Source organism: Lethenteron reissneri, chromosome 55 (genome assembly GCF_015708825.2).
Source record: "Lethenteron reissneri isolate LAM-NWPU_2019-01 chromosome 55, ASM1570882v1, whole genome shotgun sequence".
In the NCBI taxonomy this organism is placed as follows: Eukaryota; Metazoa; Chordata; class Hyperoartia; order Petromyzontiformes; family Petromyzontidae; genus Lethenteron; species Lethenteron reissneri.
This window is the reverse complement of record NC_083833.1, coordinates 1,602,211-1,623,178: the sequence shown is the minus strand read 5'-3', so window position 1 is coordinate 1,623,178 and position 20,968 is coordinate 1,602,211. Positions and strand designations below refer to the sequence as shown.

At 51.5% G+C, this 20,968-nt stretch overlaps 1 protein-coding gene across 2 annotated transcripts; it reads left to right on the top strand.

The window, feature by feature from the left end:
• Nucleotides 1-526: 526 nt before the first annotated feature.
• LOC133356756 (leucine-rich repeat neuronal protein 1-like) lies at nucleotides 527-17,231 on the top strand. 2 transcript variants are annotated; one of them, XM_061574414.1, is made up of 3 exons: nucleotides 527-1,338; nucleotides 12,084-14,069; nucleotides 16,319-17,231. In XM_061574414.1, the coding sequence occupies exons 2-3, from the start codon at nucleotides 12,402-12,404 to the stop codon at nucleotides 16,862-16,864; spliced, it is 2,214 nt and encodes a 737-aa protein (XP_061430398.1). In that variant the 5' UTR covers nucleotides 527-1,338; nucleotides 12,084-12,401; the 3' UTR covers nucleotides 16,865-17,231. The 2 variants fall into 2 exon arrangements, with proteins under 2 accessions (XP_061430398.1, XP_061430399.1); XM_061574415.1 differs by lacking the exon at nucleotides 527-1,338 and adding an exon at nucleotides 8,361-8,629.
• The last annotated feature ends 3,737 nt before the right edge of the window (nucleotides 17,232-20,968 follow it).

The window sequence follows — 20,968 nt, the reverse complement described above, 5'->3', positions numbered from 1 at the left end:
AACCTAAGAACTTGCCCCACAAGTCTGTCAAGGCTAAGGTGAGGCCCGACGGAGCCGGCGTGCAATGGGAGGACACTTCGTGGCGATCTCACTGACGCATCGAGAGAGACCCACGGCATCCGCAACCCGCAGGTTTCTCGGGGCAAATGAGACAAAGGCGGCCACAGTTCCCGTGTTGCACGCTCCTCCCCCACAGAGACGGCGGCTGCACGGAGCGCAGGGGCGGCGCGGGGAGGGGGGTGAGAGAGGAGGAGGAGGAGAGCGCAGGGCGAGCAGAGAGGGGAAGCGTCGGAGGCTGCGAGAAGGCGCCGCCAGTGATTTGCGTGCGGTGGTGGTGGTGGTGGCTCTGGTGGTGGTGGCTCTGGTGGTGGTGCACGGGGAGGGGGTGTGAGGTCGGTGATTTTCGACAGCTGTCCGATTCGTTCGCCGCGAGTGCGTCGCGGATTTACTCGCAGCGAAGGAAGGAGAGAGACGGGAAGAGGAGGGACAGCGGTGGGTGGTAGCGGGTGGGGTGGAAGCGAGCGGATTTTGATTTCGTTGGCACGGACGATGCCGAGCAAATTTTAAATCGAGCGGATCGTGACAAGGCGTCTTGAGCGAGTCCCATCGGCGAGCGGACGGACGAGCGGACGGACGGGCAGGCGGACAAGGCAGCGAGGCGAATGCACAAATTGTGTGCGGCTGGAGCCGAGGCCTGTAAGGTATCAGCTAGGTGGTGGTGGTGGGGGGGAGGTAGCGGAGTGGTGGGAGGTGGTCAGTGACCCCCCCCCCCCCCACGACTGAAAGTTGACCACTGAGCCTGCCAGCCTGCCCGGGACACGGCAGCGGCAGCAGCATCAGCGAAGCCCACGGAGGGAGGAGCGAGTCAGCCGATCAAACCAATTCGCAGCGTCTGTCATCTTTTTTTTGCACGCAACCGCACAGCAAGAAGACCAACCAGCAGCCGAGGGCCAAGCTGAAGGAACAAAACAAAACCCCTTGACGTCAGCCAGACAGCGAGCCGGCCAGAAAATTCAACCGATCTACCGGATTGCAACCCCAGCAATTCAGCCAGCACAGCAGCAGCCAGCCACTCCAGCCAGATCGACGTCCCGCCAGCTGATCAGGCTCCCCAATCCCAAGAGCTGGCCAGTCAGATCACCGGCAATCCAGCCGGCCAGCCAGCCAGGCAGGCAGCCAGGCAGCCAGCCAGGCAGCCAGGCAGGCAGGCAGCAACACGCCCCGCTCATTGGACAACCAAAACGTTGAGCTGACCCGGCGGACAAGGGAGGGATCCCTGCAACATCGCTGCGACCCCACGGACAGGAAAGGGTGTCGTCGCAAGGGCCGGTCGCACAGGTACTGTACGCAGAGCACCACCCGCTACTACCACACCGCGTGCAGCGTTTTCGTGTCGGCGGTGCAGCCGACGCGTGCGCAGGCGGTGCAACTGCGCGTGCCTGCACCGGTGGGTCGGCGGGATGCCCTCGTTCGCCGGCGGGATGAAGAGAGGGGAGTGTTTGGACGGTGGTGGTGGTGCGCCTAATTGAATTCCTTGCACCACGGAGATCGTAGGCCACGGACGACAAGGCTGTTGGCAAATGTACAAAGCTTCGTCTGTGCTACGGCTCTCCAGAATGGTCTGGCTCGGTGTTTACTCAGGACAGGCGGAAGAGGCCATCCCAATGTTGATCTCTCCAGAGCCATCCCGGCTGTGGTTATGTCATGGTTGTTAGGGCAGTGACGTTGGGAGTATTTGTTTTGATGCCGTCTGTTACTGCGAGCGATTGTTAAGAGCGGTGTGGATTGTTTCAATGATTATGACTGGATTTTTAGATGATTGTGAGAATTTTATGACATATTTCGGGGTGAAGCGATAGGGTAGTTAGTGGACGTGTGTTTGATTCCTGGCCACGGCTAACATCAGTGGCACATTCTCTCGCGACGCATCCTTGAGCCTCCTCATCAACCCCTAAAGACAATCACGATGAAGTATGTCAATAAGTAATTCTAATTTAGTACGTATGTATGTACCATGGACAACAACATCATCATCTCCCAAATGGGCTGATAAAATAGATATCGCTCTGTGAGAAGTGAAGTGTGGTGATCTTATGTAAAGTACAATCTCCGCCATAGGAATGTGGAATTTCCACCACTGGCTCATACATGGCAGTGGGAATTAGCTGTCTACTTTAACTTTACTTGGTAGAAAATAAAATTGTTAGTAACTATATAAACCATTTTAAAACCTGGACGTTATTATCTGAAAACTGCGTCTTCAAATAAAACCGCAACCCGAAACACAAACAGTAGTAGCGCGGTTGGCTACGTGCAGCGCGAAATAAGTTCGTCGTACATCTTGCGGGTAAGATACCTGCTACATAGGTCCCATCCTCTGGACCGTCCAACGTGGCGTTTTTTATTGATGAATGAGAAAACTTTCGACTGACTTTCAGCTGACTTTTAGGAGGTCTCTGGTGACACCCACCACCCCCCGCCGTTGACGCCGTACTTTCTAATCCCCTCCCCCCCCCCTGTCACTGGAGTGCTATCGATGGCGTGCTTGACGGGGAGTTCAAAGTGTTATCTTCTCATCATCATCATCTTTTTATTCAAATTATTAAGGAGTCTTCAGACGTGTGTGTTCACTGGAGGCATGACGCATAAGTAAACGGATGGTTTGGGACCCAAAACAGCTCAAGGGGCGCTGTAATCACAGCAAGGGGTGAACCAACATCGTCATATCGAATTAAAATCACAGCAAACGTACAGAGAGCGAATGAACATTAAACGGATAATCTCTTTCTCATCTCGATCTTCTCTGCATCTCCCTTCTCTAATCTCACGTGTCTCTTGCCTGTATCTCCCACGTTTCCAACATCTGTCTTCCCATCTGTTACCCTATATAATCTCTTCTGTTATCTCACTAGCAGTTTATACATCTAAATTGGAGGGGGGGGGGTCCAAAAATAAGTTACGATTAGGGCCCCCAATATGCCAGCACCCGCATTGCTTGTGTTGAACAGCATGGGACACATCATAGGTTTTTTATTTTTAATCTTTCTACGTGATAAGGGCCGTTTGTTTTTGCGCTGCATCTTTAGTTCAGCCGCATGGGACTGGGCTTCGCGAGTGAATGACAGTTTGAATGCCACTCGGCCTTTTAAATGCCTCTCCTTCACTCAGAAGCGAGCCCCCAATGTAGCGGGCAGACGGTTGCTCTGACAACAACAACAACAGCTGACATTCAAGTGAGCGTCCTCGCAGATGAATTGTAGATACGATCCGCCACCTGCCATGGTTTCTCCGGGATCGTCCCCCTGTTGAGGTGGTGCACTGTCTTTGGATATCGGTCATTCTTTCCGGGACATTAAAAGTGCCGATTTGGTCAATTGCATGATCTTAATAACAATAATTCTTAATAATAATGATTCTTAATAATAATAATTCACCGCTCAGAACATTGCATTCACATGGAGTTCCCACCCTTTTCTGATACTCAGAGATCTCCTTCTGCCCATGATATGTCCCGGATTAATTTGTTTTGCAACCCTAACTGTAAGCATCTCGCCACGGTAGCAATATGTTTACTACCTCACCTGGTATACAGGAGGTCGTGGGTTTTATCCTGACCCTGATTGCCTGTATATTTGGAGTTTGCGTGTTCTCCCCGTGGTCGCGTGGGTTTTTCTCCGTGTCATTTAGTTTTTCCCTCCACATTTAAAAACACGCGTTTAGAGTATTTGGGCGCTATACATTTCCATGAGGAAGCCACTTCGTTGAGCTATCATTCGTGGCCAGGTCGCTTCTGAAAGAAAAGCTATATAGCTCAGTAGGCCTTACCTGGTAAAATAAAAATAGGTTATCGTTGTATTTTCTAAAGTTTAATCCGATCCAGAGTTTGCACGCTCAAACAAATGCTACTGGAAAACATGGATCCGGAAGGCCTGGAGGTTGCTGATTGTTTGTGGAGAGACGGATGTTTGTCTGGTTATTTGTTTACGATCCTCTTGCCGTCAAGTCGTTGGTTCACAACGTGTACAACTGACACCGTCACGTGGTGTCAATAGACAAAATGGCAGCGAGGGAACCGTCAGACCGAGTGCCGGATTTGGGGTCACAACTTTTGTTCTTGTCCTTTCCCCCAAATGTTATCCCAATTCTATCCCGATTGCGCTATCAGCGTCATGCCGTGAGATGAAGTCACCATGCGGATCTCTTGCAGAGCAGTGCAACCCTTCGTGTTGGCGAGAGAATGGCGCAATGGAAGCGGATATCACAGAACTGCTTCTGAGATCCCATCAAAGTGAAGTCTAATCACCGGCTCCGGCCCAGCCACTGGGGGGTGCTGTGCTTGCCCTTGCGCCCTATTGCAGAGGAGCGTTCTCAACCTGAGACCCAAACCAGAATGTGCAATTCTCATTGCTGCAATGTAGCCAAATACTAAAAAACTAAACTATGTTTTACGTTACCAGGTAAGGCCCCACTGAGCTGTATAGCTCTTTTTCAGAAGCGACCTGGCTATCGCCAATGATAGCTCAACGAAGTGGCTTATCACGTGCAAGTTTATTGCAGCCAAATACTCTGTGAAAGGGAGAAATATCCCCGCGACCACCGGGAGAGAAACATGCAAATTCCAAATATATAGCGGTGGTCAGAGCCCACGACCTCCTGTGTACCAAGTGAGGTAGTCAACATCTCGCCACCGTGGCGCCTCAAATGAAGCACAGGACCAACTTTTTATATGATGGGCCGTTTTGTTGTTGTTGTTGTACAGTACAATCATTGGCGAGTGGGCTCATACACTCGACTCATTGGGTTTGAAAACTTTAAAAAAACGAACGCGGCTAGGCGCAGGGGCCAGACGGCCCAAAACACCAAACAGCCAGCAACAAACAGCACTCTTGAAGTTGTAATTGATAAAACATTGATATATATTTGTTGCCTTGAGCAAGATCGTAAGAATTCAGGGAAAAGAGAAGATGGGGTGGAGTCCCATAGTGAACCGGCGTGAGGAAAGATGCAAAACCAAAAAATATAGACCGTCTATTTTACCTGCGGGTCGATGGTTGAACACAGCATGCGTATGCACGCATGTTGAACTTTGTGTCACACCGTACGTAGCCAACCGTACTAATCGGAGGTGCCGGGGGAAGGACAACAAACGAAGCTGAATACAAAAGGCAGCGCTGAAGGAACTGAAAGCAGACAAAACAGTCGATGTGTTATGGCCCGGCCGTCTGGATTTGAACCACCTGATTGACGTCGTAACCCGATGGGCAGAGCAACGTCGCACCGTCGCGATGTGCCCCGTTAGTTGACGCTGCGGGCCACCGGCGGATAATGGCTGGAGAAAGTCCAGTAGCAGTAACGGTACAGAACGAGCTGCCTTTTTGGGGGGATTTTTCTCCAGGTCCTCCGGTGTTTCACCCTCCGCATTTAGGATCGACGTGCGTTTAGAGTATTTGGCCGCTATGAATTTCCACGTGATGAAAAGCCACTTCGTTGAGCTGTCATTTGTGAAAGCCAGGTCGCTTCTAAAAAAATAGGTATTATACTGTAGCTCAGTGCACCTTACCTGGTAAAATAACATAAAAAATATATTTTTTGATTGATCGTTTAGGCTTGGCCTTTCACCCGCGAACCTGCCGCTCAACCACCCGCGATGGTATGCCCCATTTATACCACTGGGTGGACAAGCGGCGGTGGCCAGCGTTCGTGAAATCTTTGGCCATTGTTTCGGCTGCCGCGCCGGGCGATTGGAACCCGTCCCGCCTCTGGGATTGCAAGTCGGGTGCGCTGCCCACGGCACCATCCCAATGTGCACTGAAATAAAGTCCCATTTCTCTTTTCGATTTAAAGCTTTCGTGACTGCAGGGATTCATCTTCTTGGTTCTTTCGGTAAAGTAACGTAGAATATTATAGTATATTATTATATTATATTATTTTATTATATTATTATATTATATTATCATATTATTTTATTATAGTATATTATTATATTATATTATTATATGATATTATTATAGTATATTATTATATTATTTTATTATATTATATTATTATATTATATTATTATATTATTATATTATTTATTATATTATATTATTATATTATATTATTATATTATATTATTATATTATATTATTATATTATTATATTATTTTATTATATTATATTATTATATTATATTATTATATTATTTTATTATATTATATTATTATATTATATTATTATATTATTTTGTTATATTATATTATTATATTATATTATTATATTATTATATTATTTATTATATTATATTATTATATTATATTATTATATTATATTATTATATTATATTATTATATTATTTATTATATTATATTATTATATTATATTATATTATTTTATTATATTATATTATTATATTATATTATTATATTATTATATTATTTTATTATATTATATTATTATAGTATATTATTATATTATATTATTTTATTATATTATTATATTATATTATTATATTATTTTATTATATTATATTATTATATTATATTATTATATTATTTTATTATATTATTTTATTATATTATATTATTATATTATATTATCATATTATTTTATTATATTATATTATTATATTATTATTATATTATATTATTATATTATATTATTATATTATTTTGTTATATTATATTATATTATTTTATTATATTATATTATTATATTATATTATTATATTATTTATTATATTATTTTATTATATTATATTATTATATTATATTATCATATTATTTTATTATGATTTACTTTATTATTTTTATTGTTCCCATTTCTCTTGTTTGTCCGTCTGTCTGTGAGTCGGGCTCTCAGTCATTGAACTTTCTGGAGTTATTTTCGTCAGGCGGAGTGGAACACGGGCCCATTGTGACCGGCAGGGAACCGGGGAACCGAGAGCGTTGATGACGAGCTATGCTTTGGCACTGTTACAAAAACATCAAAAAAGCCATGACGCAACAATGGTCTAAATGCTCAATCTCACGGGGATTTAGAGATGTATACCGATTACGAATTCTAGGTCTTTCTCACCCAAAATTCTCGAGCATTGAATTTGTTTTCCAATGTTTTGCTTCTGTGTTTGTTAAATTCGTAATTAGAAAAATCCATCATACCACGAAATCGTGCGCCTGAGTAAACGTGTGTACACAAACGTGTGTGTTTAACACGTAGGCTTTCGCGACCAATAACATCCATAATACAGGTTTTTTGGCACGTTTTTTGGGTTAAATCTCGTAATATTTACCTAATATTTACGCGATCTAACCCAAAAAAACAGTATTATGAAAAACGCTTGTGTGTGCGTGTGTGGAAAACTTGCTCGCTAACAGCACTTGCCCCTACAGTCTGTTAAGGCTATACGGGAATCTTTGTCTTTGTAAAACTTACCGAGTTGGCAGAGTTGGGAGCCCAGGTGGTGCTCGTCCCAGCCAGCGAACCCATAGCACCTGGGTTCACCCAGCGACCTGCCAGCAGTCAGAGACCCTCCACACCTCACGTGATGGTCTCAACGTGCACCTAGCCTGGCACATGAGTTAACCCATAGCAAACCGGATTCTCCGCGTGACCTCATGCCAGCATACGAGCAAAGTGTAAACATCGCCACTGGGGAGACAAAGGCGGCCCGGGCGTGGTGCTGGCCACCCACCCCCTCGTGCGCCGTGCCGACCTCCTTAGGCACTACTCGCTAACAGCACTTGCCCCAACAGTCTGTCCCAGGCTACACGGGGGATCTTTGTCTTTGTGTGCGTGCACGCACGCGCGAGTGTGTAGCGAATATTAACCCGAAGAGGCGGGGGGGGGGGGGGGTGCGTGGAGTCGTAGCTCCGCTTGGGAAGCTTGAGAACGTGGCCGGGCATCTGCATGACAAAGCGGCAGGGTCCGTGAGAAATGCCCCCCACCCCATCCCACAGAGGCGAGCGACCAAACAAGAAGTAGCCCCCCACCCCGCCCCCCCATGCACGCCGATTGTGTGCCCTGGGAGTTTTTTCGCCCTGGGCGGCTCATTGTTGGAGGCCGGTGAAGGGCGAGGGAGTGAAGAGAGCGGTGGAGAGAGAGAGAGAGCAGAGTTCTAATAATAATAATGATGGGGGGGGGGGTGGGTTGGTACCATTGGAGGCCCATTATGGCAGCACTCGGCCTTTTGTGCGGTGAGCATGGCAACCGTGGGGGGGTGAGACCCCCTCGCGGGGGGAGGGGGGGGGGCTCAGGCGCGCGTTCCCGTCGAGTGGCTAAGCGAGAATTATGGGGCACCCGAGAAAGGTTTCCCTAGAAATTTGCCGAAGGAGTGTGGCGCATTCGCTTGGCAATAGGCGCAGACGCCCGCCACTCGCTCGCTCGGCGAGAGGAGGATGAGGGGTTTGGGGGGCTCTTTATGGAGAGCGACCTCCTTCCAGGGCTCCTCGGCCTGATCTTCAGGAGCCTTGAACCGAAAGTGGTGGAGTCTACCCCACCATATTCTTAGTTTTTTCGGCAAAGTCACGTAGTGAAAAAAATTAAAATTAATAAAAGTAAAATAAAAAATAAAATAAAAATCACGACGTTTCGGAGGCAACACAAGCTTCCGTCTTCAGGTGGAACCGTCACAGCACGATAGCTGTATCAAGTAAGAGAAATTCCAAGAAAACAGTCCTTTTATATATATTGGTTGAGGGTGGGAGGAGCCAAGGTAGGACCTGAATATTCTTTTATTTTTGTGAGGTTCGGTGCGGCTGAAGCACGCTGTTAGGAATGAGCCTTTTTACCCCACCACTTTACCCCACCACGCGGTGGACTAATCACGGTGAGCCCGTTTTATGCCGCCGGGCGGGTGGACACAAATGATGGGGGGTGCGGATTTGTACGGACGTTGAACTTTTTTCACGCCGTACGTGGCCGGACACGCTAATCGGAGGCGCGGGGGAAGGACATCAAACTAAACACAAAAAGGCAGTTCTCAAGAAATGAGTTTCCAATCTAGATGATGATTTAAACGTCCGTAGCTCGCAGCGGCTTCCTAATATCGGAAGGGAAGAGCGTTCCAGACGGCTGCAGAGGCGCAGCTGAGCGCGCTGCGCGATGCGGTGGCCATCTTCGTTCGATGGCCGGCCCAAAAGCCACCGCTGCGATTTTAATAAACGTGCAAAACATTTGTTTCAAATGCCGCGCAGGAAGGACGAGCCGGCGACCTCTGGATTGCAGGTCCACAGTGTTTGTGGCAGCGTCCCAGCCTTACTCCATCACGAGCAGCGTATGCCACGTCCACGCTCGATGTTTACAAACATCCATTGAGATTAGATTATTTTTCTGGCTACAAATGTCCAAAAGATGGTCCACTTTGTTGAGCAATGATTTGTGGCCAGGTCGCTTCTGAAAAATAAGTTAATACCTCAGTGGGGCTTTGCTTGGTAGGATGAGGATGGTTTAGTTTTGTATTTGTTTGGGTGATTTGTTTACCTTTCTTGCACTTTGCACTACTGTCGTGTTTTGTAATGTTTGTTGTTGTAATGTTCTTAACCGCCTTTAATAGACAGTTGTGAAAAGGAGCTTTATAGCTAATCGGATTCCTCCAGTATAAATAAATATTCAAATTCTGATATACTGGGGACATCTGAATGCGAGCCGTGAAGTTGCCACTCGGGTGAACAACAGATCAATTGGCGGGCACGACACTTTTATTTTGCCGTCTCTTCTTAGTTACAATGCCGACGGTTGGCATTCAAGAGAAGCCGTTTTGGACGAAACTCCAAGATCTTTCTTTCCTTTGATTGGTAGTGAAAGAAAAGCTGTGTTCGTATTGCTCAATCACCCTGATGTTCAAAATCTAAACAGTGTGTGGTTCGGTATTTGCCCAGTCCAAAGACAAATCCGCACCGTTTCTTTATCTCAAGACAACGTGTCCAGACTGAAACGTAAATTTTAAAACCTAGACCTTAGTTTGTTACGTTGGTGGGGTAAAGTGTGGGGACATCCTCCACCTCCTTCCATGACGGAGGCTAAAATATCCGCGAGGTGGCGATTTCCCAGCGCCCGCTCTCCGCCAGTGGAGAGGCAAAGCCCCCCTTTATCTCCCGGCAATTCTCGCTTAGCCATCGTAGGCCCTGCACCCCTTTGCCTTTTTTTACCCCAATCAATCGGGAATAAACGAACGCTATTGTTTAAATGACAATGGCCCTTTGCTGAGTAATGGCTTTGCGAGTGGAGAGCGTGGCCTGTCGGCGTGGAGCGACGGTCGTATATTTCGTCCAGGGGGCAGGAACAATCATTTATCCTTTATTGCCCATCGAATAAATGAATTGAGGCCTGCTGCTCGGGTGACAAATCGCGCTTCGCAGGAGGCTTGCGGCTCAATGCTGAGGGAGTGAGAGTGGTTAAAGAGGGGAGGGCACGAAAGCGATAACTTTCCTGGAGAGGAAAAAATAATGAAGGGGCTGACTTTGGTGAAGTGAAATGAAACCGCAGTCTGGTGATAACTGCGATAACATCGCGCGATACGGGGTGCGCGATGCACCATATCATCCGCGTTGTACAATATCGCCATATCGTCATTTTTGTGGCCTGTGTATACAATACACATCAAGGCCGTAGCCATGGAGTCAACATTGGGGGGGACCAAATCTTCCAGGGGCTTTAGGAGTCCCCCCCCCCCCCCAGAAAAAAAAATCTAACTTTGAAAACGAAATTTCCTGCCATTTCCTGCCTAAAATATAAAAAAATCACTAACACATGGGATGGACTTTTTATTTATTTTTTACAATAATGTCTAATAGTGTATTGTAATACATTGCTGTTTTTTTTCTTTTTTTTACCTTTTCTTGTTTCATTGTATGTAATGGCAGAGAATATGGATTAATAAAGTACAACCATAACCACAATCATATACAGAGAAATCTATTTTATAGCAATATATTGGGGGGACATTTTAAACATATTTGAATATTGAGGGGGATGTGGCCCCCCCAATTTCTATTATAATTACGGCCTTGGTACACATGCAAATAATTTAGTTTGCTTCACTAAAACAAAAGATTTCTGAAAAAGCAACGAGATATCACAGTTCCCCATTAATAGCCGTGACCCGTTAAAACGAGTGCTTTGTTGTCCAGAGTAATTGACGGCAGTTATATGACCTCGTTAATTTAGCGATTCTATCATTTCATTATTTCTCGTGCCATTGACAGCATGTGTGTTGTGTTGTAAGTGCGATTGCTTGTAAATGTGCAGTGTACGTATCTACGGGACCTTTTTTGCTTGTTTGCCAGTATCCAAAATGATGAAAAATAAGAATAACTGCTCGACCCGAACGATGAGTGTTCTGATACATGCATTGCCTTTGGCTTGTTCGCCTTTTCGCGTCGTTCTCTGGTCTCACACTGCTGAGGCTAGGCCATAAGAGAAGGCTGTCTCTGGCGTCCACTAATCAGTTTCAAACACAATGCAAATTTTATTATTATTATCAGAGTATGGTTGTTAGCACGCTCACCGCAAGTACGTGTGGTTCGTGCAGAATTGAGGATGCCTCGCAAAAAGGTAGAAATTTGGTGTCTGAACATCTTACCACCTCCTGTTTTATTGCCAGTAAGGGTAAAAACTCTTCCTATTTTCCATTAATTTGCAATGGAATCATGTTTGCAATGGGCCAACGATGGTGTGAGAGAGCTGCAGTTGAACTTTTAGACAACTTTTGTTTTAATTTACGCTGCAAGTACCGCGTGGCACAGAACCAGCACGTTACGGATGCAACACAACGTGCAGTTGAGTTGCAAAACAAAACAAACGCGGATACCGTGACCCTTCGTCACATTGGGAGACTCGACACCGTATCCTGTCGTGATAGATTGTACCGCGGCATCCCTGAGAGGGAATTGTAACTTTCACGGTCGGTTTAATTGTATGCAATGTCCGACGGGACAGCAGTTGCGAAAAATAAGTCCAACGTGCATACTGTACGTACAGTACATGAAGCTGAATGTGTACCGCATCAGGGACGGATTGATTTTGTGCAGCGCGTAACGATTCGTACGGACATGGCCAAGCAGTCTGATACTTTTTTTCGTGTTTCCCCCCCCCCCCCCCCCCAGGCCAGAATGCACTTAAAGAAGCTCTCCTTGAGTCAATGAAGGAAAATCAATCTGCTTCTCCATCGAAGCATCTTAAGCCAGAATAAGTGAAAAACACGCCTAAATCACGGAACCCCCTTCTTGGAAGGAAAAACAACGTGTTGGCCAGCCTGGGGACCCAGACTTGACGCGATGAATATTTTCACTTAGCAAGCAATCGTCGTAGAACACAAAAGAAAAAATTCAGGGGTTGTTTGAACATTTTTTTTTGAGTACGTCCTTTGGCTCTGCCGCGGGCGTTTGCACGAGGTTCCTCGTTGAAAGCGCACGGATCCCACGATGGCGGCCCGGGCGCTCCGCACGCTTCGAGCGTGCCTCTTCTTCCCCACGCTCCTGCTGCTGCTGCTGCTGCCCGCCGCTTGCTACGGCTCGCAGTGGGCCTCCTGGTGCCCCGAGCCGTGCGTCTGCGAGGTGCGCCCGTGGTTCACGCCGCAGTCCACCTACCGGGAGGCCCCCACCGTCGACTGCAACGACCAGCACCTGACGGGCATCCCCCCCGGCATCGTGGCCACCACCGAGGTCCTTCTGCTCCAGGGGAATTCCATCGCCGTCGTGCCCGACCCGATATCGTCGTCCCTTCTGAACCTCACCGACCTCGACTTCTCGCAGAATAATTTCAGCTCCGTCCTGGACACGGGGCTGTCCAACCTGACCCAGCTGGTGACCCTCCACCTGGAGGAAAACCACGTCACCGAGCTGCCCGACGGCTGCCTCAAGGACCTCGCGAATCTGCAGGAGCTCTACCTGAACCACAATCAGATCCGCACCGTGGCGCCGGGAGCGTTCCGGGGCCTCTCCAGCCTCCTCCGCCTCCACCTCAACTCCAACCAGCTGAGGAGCATCGACGCGCGCTGGTTCGCGCACACGCCCGGCCTCGAGATCCTCATGATCGGGGAGAACCCCGTGTCCGGCATCGTCGACTTCAACTTCCGGCCGCTGGCGAATCTGCGGAGCCTGGTCCTGGCCGGGATGGGCCTGTCGGTGCTGCCCAGCGAGGCCATGGTGGGCCTGGACAACCTGGAGAGCCTCTCCTTCTACGACAACCAGCTGGAGCGCGTGCCCCGCGTGGCGCTGCAGAGGGTGCCCTCGCTCAAGTTCCTCGACCTCAACAAAAACCCGATCCGCCACATCAGCGACGGCGACTTCCGCGACATGCTGCGGCTCAAGGAGCTGGGCATCAGCAGCATGGCCGAGCTGGTATCGGTGGAGAGGTTCGCCCTGGACAACCTACCCGAGCTGACGAAGGTGGAGGCGACGAACAACCCCAAGCTGGGCTACGTCCACCGCGAGGCCTTCCGCGACGTGCCCAAGTTGGAGAGCCTCATGCTCAACGACAACGCGCTGAGCGCCCTCTACTTCGCCACCGTGCGCTCGCTGCCCAGCCTGCGCGAGGTGAGCCTCCACGGCAACCCGCTGCGCTGCGACTGCGTCAGCCGGTGGCTGGGCGCCAATCAGACGGCCGTGCGCTTCCTGGAGCCGGAGTCGATGCGCTGCGCGTCACCGCCCGAGGCCGAGGGGCGCGACGCGCGGGAGGCGGCGTCCCTCGGCGGGGCCCTCGCCGCGGCCTGCCTGCCGCTCATCGCGCCGGCCGCCCTGCCCTCGAAGCTCGAGCTGCAGCCGCACGCCAGCGCCACGCTGGAGTGCGGCGCCGTCGGAGAGCCCGAGCCCGCCATCTACTGGGTGACGCCGCGCGGGGACAGGGTGGCCGCCGACTCGCCGCCCGGCCGCTACCGCGTGGAGCTCGAGGGGCGGCTGGTGATCTCGGACGCGCGGGGCGACGACGCGGGCCTGTACACGTGCGTGGCGCACAACTCGGAGGGCGCGGACACGCGCGGCGTGACGCTGCGCGTGACGGGCGGGCCGGCGGGCCCCGGCGGGGTGGAGGCCCGCGGGCTGACGCTCGCCGTGAAGGGCGTCGACGCGCGCTCGGTGCTCGTCGTGTGGCAGGTGAGGTGGTCGGCACGCGTCCAGCAGTGGATTGAGCATGGCGGACGATGACGACGATGATCATGAGAGTAATTCGACACGTGCATAGGAGGGAAGTAGACCGGAATATTTATTTATACTGGAGGAATCCAGTGAGGTTTATGCTCCTTTTCACAGATGTCCAGTAGTTTCACAGATGTCTAGTAGAAACTTAGTAATCACGTACAAACACAAAGGTAAAGATCAATAATAAAGCCAATAACAAACTGTAAGGAGCAAGTGCTGTTAGCGAGCACCTATGAAGGCCAGCACAGTGCACGGTGGGGTGGGGTGGTGTGACCAGCACCACGCATGTCTCTCGAGTGGCGATGTGTACGCTCCGCACTAGGTATTCATTTCAGGCTGAATTGACCTAGGTAAGGCCAGGACAGGTTCTGATACCACTTGCAACTGATGTTAGCCATGTCTCGTAATTGAACTCAGCAGGTTCCACCGCTCTCCATGCACGTACGCACAAACATACACACTGGGTACACACACCACAGGGATCTAGGAGGTGGTGTAATGAGATGGCAGTACAGCAAATAGGTTGGTGGCCTGTTTTTTTTTTATTATCGATTTTGAACTTTATCTCCGGGCATTCGTTGGTTTCCGAATGACTCATTAAAAACGGAGTTGGCCAAACGTCCGAATGCACCCCCTGAAAAAAGTCCTTGGGCGAGGCTCAGTGGGGCTTTCCTGGGCCATGACAAGTGACCGTTGTTATTAATGTATATCCAATCTAAACCTTGCCGGATTAGCGGGGCTATGGCTTATCTGGCTTCTAAGGGGGGGAGGGGGGTAAACGCCGCTGTCCCACGGTCAACACAGAAATAGCTCCGCGAGTGGAACAACACAACAAACTAAGCGCGCAAAGCGTCTCTAAAGTGCCATAGCTCGCAGCGGCCCCCTGATAGCGGAAGGGAAAAGAGCGTTCCAGACGGCCGCAGCGCGATGCGGCGACGACCATCTTTGTTCTACGTCGAAGAAACCACCACCACGTGTGCGAACGACCAGCAATTGATTTTACGAGACTTCCACGTGTCTTACTCGAGTTCGTGGGAGAAATTAACCTCGTTCTAACACGTAGGCTTTCGCGACCAATATCATCCATAATATAGGTTTACATCTAATGCCCTCTATTTAAGGAATGAAACAGGGGGATTTCTCCACAAATCTGGCTGTCCGCTAGTTGTAATTACTGGCGAAACGTTGTGATCGGATTGTAAATGTTGTGGCTTGGCTCTCCAACACACCGGTTAGTGCTGTACCAGTGACGAATTGGCACGTTCTGTTTACATGACAAACCTTACTCATTGGCTGTGTCGGGTGGTGGCGGGTTTAACGACACATCTATATATTTACGCAATCTAACCCAAAAGCCTCTAATAGTTCTAGTTGTGAAAAAAAAAGGAAGTAAATAAAACATCTTTGAAGTTCAAAGTGAAAAGTCAAAGTGGTTTGGAGGCTCAAACAAGTCCAGGTAGACAATCGATGTTGGGAATTCCACGTTCCTGTGGTAGGGTGAGTCTATCCATCCGACAATCACTCCATCTGATATACGTTTATTTGACGTCAACAAAATAATGACGTGTCAATATTTATGTTGGTATTGAGTGGGATACGTTGATGGAGAGACGTACTTTTTTGGTCGATGCCGTGTCATTATCCAGACACTTTTTTATGAAGTAGGCGGTGCATAAAAATCCATTGTTGCACTGTACTTCTATGCTCGCACTATGGCCCTGCATTTGCCTAATCCAAACTGACCAAAGCGGTGAAGTATAACCCAATAACCTCTGTGGGGAGGCCCTCTTCTAGCTGAGGCTAACTGCTCAATGAAGAGCATGGCACGTCCACCCAATCTTGTCAGAAGCTAAGCAGGCTCGAGCCTGATTAACATTTGTATGGGGAGACTGCCTGAATATACTATGGTGTGACGTCGTGGGCTTGGGCTGTGGAATGAAATGGCTGGGAGATGGCAGCACAGGGGGGAGGGGCCGGGTGGGGGGGGGGGGGTACTAGAGCATTTGGTTTTTCCCGCACGTATAAACGCTCGTTCGTGGAGTTGACCGAAACTTCCCAATTTTTAGAGGCACAGAGCTCTGGAAAATTATCGACGCCGGTTTTGTCCGGCCGCGAAAGACTTCGCACCCTCCTGAACCCGCGTGCCGTCTCAACCCCAACCACCGCCAAAACCCACCCCGCCCCCCTCCCTCCCCCTCCCGCAGGTGAACCCAGACACGCTGACGCCGTCGGACCTCAAGTGGTCGTCGGCCACCGTCAAGGTGGAGAGCTCGCGGGCGTCCTACACGGCGCACGTGCCCGTGGGCGTGCGCGAGTACAACCTGACGCACCTGCAGCCCGCCACGGCCTACGCCGTGTGCCTGGCCGTCGCCACGGCCCAGCAGCGCGCCGCTCGCCGCTCCTGCGTCAACGTGACGACGCGCTCGGCGCCCCTCCTGGTGAGCCCCGCCGAGAGGCAGGCGAACGTCGCCACGGCGGCCGCCGCCGCCTCCGTCTTCGCGGCGCTCACCCTGGCATCGCTCGCCGCCTGCGCCGTCAGGCGGCTCAGGCGGAGGTCCTACGACCAGTCACTGAAGCAGTACGTGCAGAAGGGCTCCTCCATCCCGCTCGACGAGCTCTACCCGCCGCTTATCGGCCTGTGGGAGGCGGAGGGCGGCGAGCGGGAGAAGGAGGGCGCGGAGGGGAAGGCGTCCGCCTCCTCGTCCGCCCCCTCGCAGGTGGACACCTCGCGCAGCTACTACATGTGGTAGGAGGCGGTTGCCGAGGCAGCGGCGGCGCGGGGGGAGAAAGAGGCATTTTTTTGGCCGCCCTCGGAGGTACCACGAGAGAAAGTAGAAAAAAAACAACGGACCCGTCGTGAGGAGACAAGCGCGTGCGGCAGAGAGGATGTGACCGACGCGAAGCCCGACTCGTCACGCTGATGTCCCAGGAAGACTTGCAGCATTTCCCCCCGGGGGACAGCTTCGCTTTAACAAACAACTAACAAAAACGAGGACGGTTTCCTGGGACGAGTGGGGACAGGTGGCACGACGACGCCACGGTCGGTCACTGGAGGCGGAGGGAATGAGAGATGGACCACGCCTGTGGCGGCGAGACTTGTTGACTTGTTGTTTAAATTCGGTGGGGGGGGGGGGGGTCAGGGTGGGAGGCATACAGAAACTCAGGAGGGGGGGGGGAGATGGGGTGACACAGTCAACGTTAATAAAACCTTAAACTAACGTCACAGGTGAGGCCACAAGCGACGCTGGAACAGACGGCGCGCACTTCTGTCCATTTGTTACAGTCGGGGGGAGGCGGGGGGGGGTTGTCTTGGAGGAGAAAATCACCACTGGGTGTTAAATATTGTCCTGACGTATGTTGACATTACGATACGATAAGGTTTCAGAAGGTGGGTGGTGCGGGGGGGGTGGTGGCTCAGCCCACCCCAGCTGGAAGGAACGATCAGAAGATGGTTTTGTGAGCGACGCTGGTTGGCGCTGCTGGTGGCGCTGGCGGCGACGTGCCCACACGTGCGCGGTTACGCCTCTCGGCAGACCAGCCTCTCGCGTGACGGCCAGAAGCATCTCCGCCCTTCTGGCGCGCCGACGACGCTCGCGCTGAGCCGAGCTGCGTAGGCCGTCGACCCGGGGCTCGGCTGGAATCGTGGGACCGCAGGTCGCCGAACTTTGAGACGCCGCCGCCGCCGCCGCCCTCCCCTCCCTTCTTCCCCCGTAGCAGCATTCCGGGAAGGTCGGGAACGTCGGCAGGGAAGGGGGGGCCTTGCGACGCGAATGCAGCGGCTGACCGTGGCCGAGCTCCATCGCCCGTCGACGGATGACCCGGAGGAGAAGCCGCGCTCGCGCGCCGCGGGCCGCACGTTGTCGGCGAACTATTGGGTCGATTTTTCGCACCGCGGCTCGAAAAGCGGACGGCGGGTTGCTGCGGTTGTTTGGGGAGGTCGGCTGCGTCCGGCGGCGGTCTGAACCCCCTCCGTCGACGGCGAAAGCGGGCCACGAGGGGTTGCCGAGACGTGGCCCTGAGCCATCGCGAGGCTCGTGGGTCGACCGCGGCACCGAGGTGGCGGACACGGGTGTGTGTTGGTGGCTGGCGTGTCAGGGGTCAACGCCGCGTGCGGCCACGTGCGATGCGCCGCACGAGAGATGAACAGAGGTGTGCGTGCGTGGGGGCGACCGCAGACCGCACGTCGGTATGCAAACGCTGTACGTGTGCTTTTTTTTTCTTCTTTTTTTCTTTTCCCCGAGCGTAATTTTTAATTGAGATATTTTCCTAGAAACAAGATGACATGAATGTTACTATCTATCGATTCAGGAGCACACACACGGGGGTGGGGGGGGGCGCAGCCAGACGGCAAGCGCACAGTGACGTTCGTTGGGCTCTCGCAGAGAATTCACTCGGTCCGCTGGAACCTGCGTTGCTGAAACCAAAATGGAATGGCTTAGCGCGCGCACGCAGACACGCACGAAGGTGTACGCTTCGTTTCAAACGAATGTAAATACTGTGCCGCTACGTAAACAACACGTGACAGCCATACTGCGAGGGGGGTGGGGGGGGGTTAACATTCCCAGCGCTGGACAAGAGCAGAGGGACGAGAGTAATTGCCTTTCCAGGGAGACGCGCGTGCGCACGCGCGCTTGCGTGTGCGTGCACGCTAATCCCATCCGTCCGTGGGGCCTAGGGTTGCCACCTCCTGGGCCACAAAAAAACCCACCAAGGACACATCATGGTCAGGATATAGAATATCTCACAGTAGCGGAAGAGGGGCTGAGCTTCGTATAAGTGCAGAGTCTTACGCAAATGACAAAAACTGGGACTTCTGCCCCAGAGATTTTTCCAGGACAGCTGCCCTCCTCAACAACAACAACAAGGGGGGCGATCCAGGGAAAGCCACCAGGCCTGGTGGCATGCCCTGGTGAGGCCATTCTCAAGGAACCTCCCTCCGCTGGCCCCAAGGGCAACGGCTGAGCCGACACGCTGTGAGCGGTGCATGATGCGTGGCATCGTCGCGTGCCACCGTCACGTGCCACCGCCCCGTGCCACCGGCGCGTGGCACCGCCGCTTCTGTCGGAAGCCCTGTGAAGTGGTTGGGCCTACACTAATGGGAAGGCAACATGCCGAATGTTGCTTTTGGTGCGTTTTTTTATTTTTTGACTGCCTGACGATTGCTGTCGTAGACGTGGGGTCCCGTCTAAACGAGTTTAGTGCACTTGCCTAGGATTCCCAGGGACAAATGTTGAGGGTGCTGTTTTCCTTCCCGTACCCGGTGCAGCAAGGACGAACTGGAACCCGTGATGATTTAAGCACTGAGATTCTTGTGCCCGAAAATACACACGCCTGGTAATGGGGCACGTGTGGTCTCGCGGCTGGGAAAACCCAATCAAGCTAATTACAGTGCTGCACACATGATTTCGGCGAAACGTTTGGTCGCAGTAAATGGGCCGCGTAACGTCTGCTCAGAGTAACGCCACTTGCGTCGTTTTTTTTTGTTTCCCTCTGCGGCCGCGCTGCTGTTGCAGCTCTCCGTCGTGTTTCCGGGTCGTGCCGGTCACGGTGTTCCGACGTTTCGCCTCCGCGTGCCGCCGGGAGCTTTCGCAGGAACTGCTCCAAAACGTGGGGGCGCGTGAACCGAAACGACCGGACGCCATTCAGGACAACGAGTGGCACGACCCGGAAATTTACCGCTGGAGTTTTTCTTTTGGGAGGGAGCAAATCGCCCGTTAGCTTGGAGGACAGCTCACGTGCCCGCGGGGTTAAGGGATGGTGATGTGAAAGGCTCGCTGCGGTTGGCTTTCTAGTTGACATCTAGCTGGTTGTTTACCGGCGCGTTAAATTGGGCGGGAGGTCTTCATCCAGCCGCGGGATAGATCGCGGCCGCCGATACGCGTAACGAGTTCATCTGTGCCCCTGAAGCTGCAAGAGGCCACTGCAGGTAACATCGCGACCCCCGAATAGCGACGTCCCACCGGATCGCGACTTGGATGGGGGGGGGGGGCGCATGGGGAGAATTGCCGCACCCCCTAACCACGCGTCACTACGGCTGTAGCCTGGGCGTTGCACGACAGCTGGGTTTGGCGCCCGCGTCTACAAATACACAGAGCGGTGTCGGCACGAACCATCCACAGGGTAATGGGGTGTGGCACGCTTGGCACCGGTGTAAGGAATGAAATGGAATTCCCTCGCCCCCCCCCCGCCTCCATTTCCCCTGCCCGGCGTTCCCTCTCTGCGTAGCCCAGGCGCCTAAAGCCCCCTCCGGTGGTGCAAGGCGAGAGACCCCCCCCCCCCCCCGCCCGGAACAGTTGCACCGCCTGCACCCTCGATAGTCATCCCTCCGCGATGCGAGAGCACCGTGTGGCCCCGTGGTCAGGGCGGTTATTGGGCGTGCTGAGCAGAGGCGATGGCACGGCGTGTCATTGGAGGCCATTTTAGAACTGCTTAATGGCAGCATAGGAATCTAAATTTCAACTGCTGTGTATATATAATACTGTTAGAATGAATAACGGGGTATTAAAAACTTTAGCAAGGATTTTTTTTTCATAAACAATATTTACGAGAGGGGAAAGAGAGATGTTGACGTTTCGACCGAATGACCACCACCTCAAGTTGACGGTAGCCGCCCCCGTGAGCCACGGCGGCTAGGAGATGTTAACGACCTCGCCAGGTATACAGGAGGTCGTGGGTTTGATCCCAATCCTGACGCCTGCTATATATTTGGAGCGTGAGTGTTCTCCCCATGGTCGCGTGGATTTTTCTCTGGGCCCTCCGGTTTTTCCCTCCACGTTTAGAATCAACGTCACGCGTTCATAGTATTTGGCTGCGACACATTTCCACGTGGTGATGATGATGATGATGATTCGCCA

Coding starts and splice junctions, on each gene's coding strand:
- LOC133356756 (XM_061574414.1), top strand. CDS start 12,402: ATGGCGGCCCGGGCGCTCCGCACGCTTCGAGCGTGCCTCTTCTTCCCC. Junction 14,070..16,318: donor CGGTGCTCGTCGTGTGGCAG/GTGAGGTGGTCG, acceptor CCCCTCCCGCAG/GTGAACCCAGACACGCTGAC.